The 6,797-nt window shown below is 40.0% G+C and overlaps 1 protein-coding gene across 3 annotated transcripts in view; it reads right to left on the reverse strand.

Moving 5' to 3' along the window:
• Positions 1-6,335, reverse strand: part of senp6a (SUMO specific peptidase 6a) — a 42,718-nt gene extending 36,383 nt beyond the window's left edge. For 2 of the 3 annotated variants that reach the window (XM_051960799.1, XM_051960798.1), the window contains exon 1: positions 6,191-6,335. In XM_051960799.1, the coding sequence (XP_051816759.1) occupies positions 6,191-6,221 (31 nt within the window). In that variant the 5' untranslated portion in view covers positions 6,222-6,335. The remainder of the gene's footprint in view (positions 1-6,190) is intronic. The other variant, XM_051960800.1, reaches the window with a different exon arrangement.
• Positions 6,336-6,797: the final 462 nt, after the last annotated feature.

Here is a 6,797-nt window from a genome sequence, read left to right on the forward strand (position 1 = left end):
CACCAGGCGATAGCGGGTCCGTGTGGAGAGGAAAGGCTGACCCCTTACAGAGTAAACAAACCCACACTGTAGACCGAAGGAGGCAGGAAGATCATAGATTTAGTGAGAGGTACTAGGCCGATTCAAAGAACAGAGACAAAGACTGCTAAATGAGTCAAACAATATTTTTTTTCTTTTGTAGAAACTGAGGGCAATAAAGTGCCTCAGGGTGTCTGCAGATTTACTGTCCTGATGATGCAAAGCCACAACACCCAAAGGATCCACGGCCAGACACCACAGGACATCCTCAAAGGACAAAGGTTCAAGGTTCAAGGTTCAAGGCCCGATGGGTCAGAGCTATTCTGGTGTCACAAGGGGGAACTGCACAATATTAGGCAGGTGGTGTGAACGCTGTAGCTGATGCAATAGCACACAGTCAATTATCAAGCGAAGAGAGGCTACAACATGTTAATCATTAATGAATTAAATTGTGTTCACGTGCTGCTAGGCATGACAGCATTTATTTAAAATTCCTTTCTAATTTAATTTGGCTAATTTCTGCATGAATATATTTACTGTCTGTTTTAAAGGTACTATACCACAGACTGTATAACAAAGATGGACATAGCTACCATGATGTCACCTGTTGGTGTCTGCACTGAGGAAATGAAGGCAGGATTTTGCTACTTCCTGGTTGCCATCTTGGAATTTAGGAGGCAGAAATGATACAAAATATTCTCAGAGCTGGAGGGCAGTGATTGGTCAGACTGACAGAGCTGAGGCCTCTCTGTTCCACCCACATTTACAGCTTCTGCTGTTTACCGATGCTGCTGCTAACAATGTTAGCATCCATCCTTACCTGTAGAGCTAAACTCTACAGGTAAGTGTTAAAGTCATCTTTGTAACTAGTTGTGCTCTTCTCTACATCTGGACATCATCACACATAAAGCATTGACCTACGTTACTGTAGCTGAAGTTGATATAACAACAGACTGTAACCTCTGATGGTAAAACATGTTCTTACAATGTGTTTTAATGTTGTTCTGTAAATCTCTATTTATGTTTCCTGACTTAGTGTCAACAGTGATGCTAAATCAGGTTTGTGGGCGTTATAAATTAGTTAACTGTTAGCTGTCGCTAAGTGTACTGCAGGTCACAGCTGATCAGTCATAATGGATTGATAACTGCTATCTACACGTGCTGTTTGTTAATCATCAGCAGATATAAATTAACCTACACTGATGTTCCTCCACAGAACTCTGTTACTGATGAATGTCATCTTCTCAGTTCAGTGAATGAAACACAGTTCAGTTCTGAGTTAATATCTCTGTTTTTAAATGCTTCTGTTCATTTCACTAAGAAAAAACTTCTTTTGAAGCGATTCTTTCAGAAACAGTAACGTTACCGAGGTCTACCCTCCATCACAGTGGTCCACAGAGGGGACTGACAGTTACCATCTGCTGTTATTTAATGTAAAATAGAACAGCAGTTTTTTCTCAACAACAGTGTATGGTCAGATAACTGTGTGGAATTCATGTAATCAGAGTGCTAATGATGCATTAGAATAAAAAAGAATAAACTTTATTGTCCATATGAGGCAGTAAATGTTCTTTGGCCTCAACCAGGAAAACAGACATTTCCGTAAGATTAAAAAACACGACACTCTATTGTGTTACATTCGCATCCTACTGTGTTCACTCTGATATTTAATGTCCAGCAGTTGGAATCTTTGAGATCAGTTGAGATCTTCTCCTCACTATTAGTGTCTTTTCCTTCCAGTCTTGGTTTGGATCATTGGGAATATCTAGTCTGATGTGGACTGAGAGCTACAGAGAACATGAACATCCAGCTGTGGTCGTCTGTGTGTCAACTATTCTGAGAGTTATGCCATTTCAAAAACGTAATAAATATGTGTTGGAGGCAATTCATATGTATACATTCTCATCTTTGCAGAAGAATATAAAGCTGTTTCACAATAAATCTATTACCTAATGAATACTGAACCGAAAACAAAATGCCATTTCTGTCAGAAAATCACAATTAGAGACTCTCTAAAATCGTTTAGCCCTATTTTATGAACAGAAATAATTTGTTTACGATGCTTGTGTGAATGTCAAAAATTGACCACTTTAAAACAAGTTATTTATGTGATTTTGTACCAGGACTATTTACTAATGATGAGTATCATTGAAAGAAGAACATGCTGATGCATGACATGGGAAATGGTTATTAAACACATAGGTAAATGATTATGTGTTACTCGAGTAAATTATCTTTATCAGCATCGGCCCTAAAAACTCAGTATCAGTCTAGCCATGCGATCATTACGTATTAGCTTGTCCGAGTTCGTAGAGATGCACGTACTGCATGTTGTAGATGCTTTATTTGTTCATATATCTTCAGTTTTGAATATTCAACTTCATCCAAATGTGTTTAAAGATTGTATTAGACAGCAGATGGCACTTGTCACGAATAAATAAGGGCTAATAGAGCAACAGTGGCTCAGCTGATACTAATTTGGCAAATTAAGACTCAACAGTCATGACTGACTGAAAGCATTTCCTTTAATAATCAAAATGTTTATTTCAGTGACTATGCTGCCAATAAGTGTTTGTCAATTAATTTGATAAAAGGCAATGCTTCTTGGAATTTATAGTGTGTTTCACTGTAGATTTGTGAGAAATTATTTTTAATGTAAACTATGGAGGGAAAAGACAGCAAAGATTTCAGTTGGAGATCTGAGCTTCATTAAAATCTCTCAGTATTTTTTAAAAAAAAAGAAGCGTAAACCATTTTCTAAGTTATGTCCAAATAATAATATCTCTTTGTAGGCGATGACTGGACATTCATGTGCTTGATTGTTCATTTGCTCATTTATTGGCTTCTTCTTTATTTTTACCAAGCTTCTACAGTTGCACTACTGGACTGTTTGGCAGAATTTTTTGCATAAATAACTAACACAGCTGCAGGTGCTGTTATGCTTACACTAAACACAGCTTCTTAAAATGTCAACTCAACATTTTCTTTAATATTTTATTGCGTCTGTGTTTGTTTTGTTACCTTTAATGTCTCTACGTTGATTTAAAATTCATCAACATTTTTAGCTTTTTGCAAAAAGTTTTGATTTTCCAGAGTTTTGCTTTCCTTTTGATTTATAATTCGTTTGTTTTATGCAGCGACTCACGCTAGAGACTGACAGGCCAACTCAGGAACCAAAAACAGAAATTATCCACAATGTTGTTGACGCACAAACCAACACAAACGGCACCTGCTGGATGTTGGCGAGCAGCGTGAGCCACAACATTCTGGCTTCCTTTTTCCTCCCAAAAAAAATCAACCGAAATTTTTCGAGGCGGTTTTGCGAAATGTCAGGCAGTAACACAGCGCACGGCAAAGGATTCACATGAAAAGTGGTTTCGCTTCATTAAACCACGAAAACACAGTCCGAGAAGCTAAGAAGTGGTTTTCAGGTGATGTATTCTATTTGGAGACTGAACCCAGCAGAGTCGCAAACAAACATAACCACATTAATGCTGGCTTTCCACGTGGCTACAAGCCCAGCAGGTAAACACTACTTGAACCTCGGCCCTATCAGAGTCGGCTCCCTTCAGCTCATTACATACATGTGGCTAAAACACAGGCCTTAAAAGCTAGTGTGTCTTTTTTCTGAGTGTCCGGAAAGCCAAATCCAGAGCATCTAGGCCTGTTTTCCTCCCAGCCTTATACATAATGCCTCTGCACTGCCTGTACAGCTGCAGTCGTGGATTAGCAGACGCTGAAGTGACGGTCTGAATATTTAGGGGAAAACACATCTGCATGTTTTTAGTGAATGATCCATTTCGTGGGCTTTTTGAATGACAAGAAATATAATCTTCAAAAGTTTAAAATTGCATATTGGATTATGCTCCCACAGCTCCTCTGCCTCAGCTGGTTCAGGCATCTAGTTCAAGCCTGCACAAATCTAATTGAGCCGGTTCCTATCTCTTCCAGCTAACAGACAGAGTCGACCTCACACTCGGCAAGCTCCCCGTTTTTGCTCCATTTTCCAGCTTCATAACTCTCAACAAATGCCCTGATAATGCTAGTGAGGGGACATTTAGGTTCCTACTGAGCTTCTCATTTATTTTGTCCGCGGAGGATCTAACAATGGATTTCCTGCAGGACACATCCAAGATAGGGGATCTGTAACAACAGCTTCAACTGCAGAGACACGGTTTGTCCGGACAGACATTCCAGCAGCTGATGTTGAGCTTTGACTCTCACATGATGTTCGCACCCAAAAAGGCCCGCTGACATCATAAGTGCACTCAAGCCTCAGAGGAAATGCAGCTCATCTCTACATGAAACATACATTTATAACCAGAAGCACAGGGTTTCTGATGCATTCCTGGAGCTGGTTTTTCTAAATCTGGAACATGAGATCAAATCCTCTCCTGTTGCTTCGGGGATGAGATACGAACAATGAATGAAGGATATTTGTTGCACCTCGTCCTCATATTCTTTCGCCCCATCCTAAATATTAAACATCTTGTTTTAAAACTGGTATTTTGTACATTAAAAACCCGAGAGCCCTGTACAAATAATTTTGCAAGTGACAATACCTCACAACGGAGCACAGGTATCTTGCCAAACTGAAATGTGAGTAAAGTAAGATTATATAACACAAACTACGTAAAATCAGCATCAAATGTCTTGTTTCATCCTCTCTTACTGGCCAGCTCGAGTTTTTTTTTTATTTTTATTTTGAACAATTTTATTTGGGCGAAGTCCATATGCAGCTGCTTACGGCAAACTGACGTTCAACATCTGAAATATTTCAGAATTTTGGTTTATTTTGTTAAAAAAAAGGCTGGTGTTTTTATATTTTTAACTTCACTGAAGAAAACCTCAGAAACAAACTATTCGTTCACTCATCTCAAAACACTTGCAGATTTTCCAAATTTCCAGCTGGACATAATTTTTAAAAAAAAAACACAAATACATAAATTAATTTAGTAAAAATGCCCAGTCTCTCCTTACAACAGATGGATGCTGTCATCTGCAGCAATCATTACTCATACAGGGCAAAATGGGGCATTTGTTGGGGATCGCTAGCAGTGGTGGGACTAATCCACATGTGATTCTTGTGAATATTTAGTCAGTCAGTCTACCCTGGGATGTACCCACACTATACTTGTCTGTATGATCATTTCAGAGAGAACTACAGGTTGGTCTTTACTCGAAAAGGGGTCAAAATTACTAAATTTCTTTAAGCAAGGTTTCAAAAGAAGTGTTTGCTTTGGTGTTCTAGTAATATATTTCCCTTCCAAATGTATAATAATTACTCAAAAACAATACCTAACTGATTCAAGCTTGAGCAAACTTTAAGAAGAGAGCCACAGCTCTGGCTGACTGCAACTGAGCAAGGCAGTAAAAGACAATTAACCCAATCTACTCTACTTGTGAGAAAGCAAGTGGACCTTTAATTGACATAATTTTACTACTGTTTCATTTTAATTTACTTAGGTTTTTCGGCACATAACTTGTACATTTAAAATTGAAAGTGTAAGACAGAGAAAGCATGCTCAGTAATAACACAGCAGCGCCAAGAAACACTATTGCTGTTTACATTTTCACCTCTTAATGTTAGCCAGCTAATATCTGAGGCTAGGATGTTAGCATGTCAGTCTGGAGCCTCCAGCAGCTGTTCGTCTGTCAGCTGAGACACTTCATGTTTGTGTGTTTAATATTAAAGTGTTTGTGCATCTTTCTGTGGTGTATACAAGCTCTGTGGTTGCTACCAGCGGAGCAGAGACAGGAAGGCCTGTCTCTGCTACCGCTCCATCCAGCTCCCACATTGCAAACCCAGCTAACGTCAGCGCTAAAGGGGTTAGCTCTGCTTACGAGCCCACATTCCGCTTAAACCCCGCCGGACCGAACCGCTCCGCCACCGCCTCTTCTTCCCTCTCCAGGCCCGAACATGTGGCACTGCTATCGGCCTGTCAGCGCTCTTATCACCCTGCCTGTGTGCAAGGATGAGCGCAGAGCAGCGGTAGCTTCTTGAGGCTAGCTAACGTTAGCCAACTCGCTCTGGGTCTCCACATATTCTGCACCGATTGTGTTTGACACCAGCGGACCAGAATCGGTCTCTGCCAGCGGGAGTCCGGAGGCTGTGTGTGGGTAAAATGGCTGCTGGCCGGCCGGAGCTGCAGAGCGGAGTGTCACAGCTTACCTTCAAGGAAAAAGCTTCTATTGTGGGCCATGTTTATTCCATGATCCTCCTCAGAAGATAGTGTTGCTCATCAGGGCAGCAGATCGGCTGTATGTAGCTGCTGACTGCTGCTAAGTCCCGCTGAGAGCAAAATGAGCGGCACAAAGGAAACTCACACTTCCGGCCGGCTTCACAATAAAACTCTGTACAGCAGCTCAATATGAGACACTGCAGATATTATTTAACAGCCTGGAGAAATGCAGATCTAAAATTCTTTATGCAATAACAGTATAGAATGAACGATAGATAGATAGATAGATAGATAGATAGATAGATAGATAGATAGATAGATAGATAGATAGATAGATAGATAGATAGATAGATAGATAGATAGATAGAGGATGTTTCTGATATCATCTCTATCCTTAAGTCTCTTAGACTCAACTTGCAAGTTGTCCCTCAGTATTTATATTAAAATGAAACAATATCCAACTAAATACTGTTTCTAAAACAACGGCAGAGCATTTACAGTCCAGCTGTATGTTCCACATGGTTCAGTGAGCACTTGGTGCAGCTGAATGTGTCCATGAGGTTATGGAGACGTGGCATCCTGGTGGTGTTTTATTAA

Source organism: Acanthochromis polyacanthus, chromosome 16 (assembly GCF_021347895.1).
Source record: "Acanthochromis polyacanthus isolate Apoly-LR-REF ecotype Palm Island chromosome 16, KAUST_Apoly_ChrSc, whole genome shotgun sequence".
Classification (NCBI taxonomy): domain Eukaryota; kingdom Metazoa; phylum Chordata; class Actinopteri; family Pomacentridae; genus Acanthochromis; species Acanthochromis polyacanthus.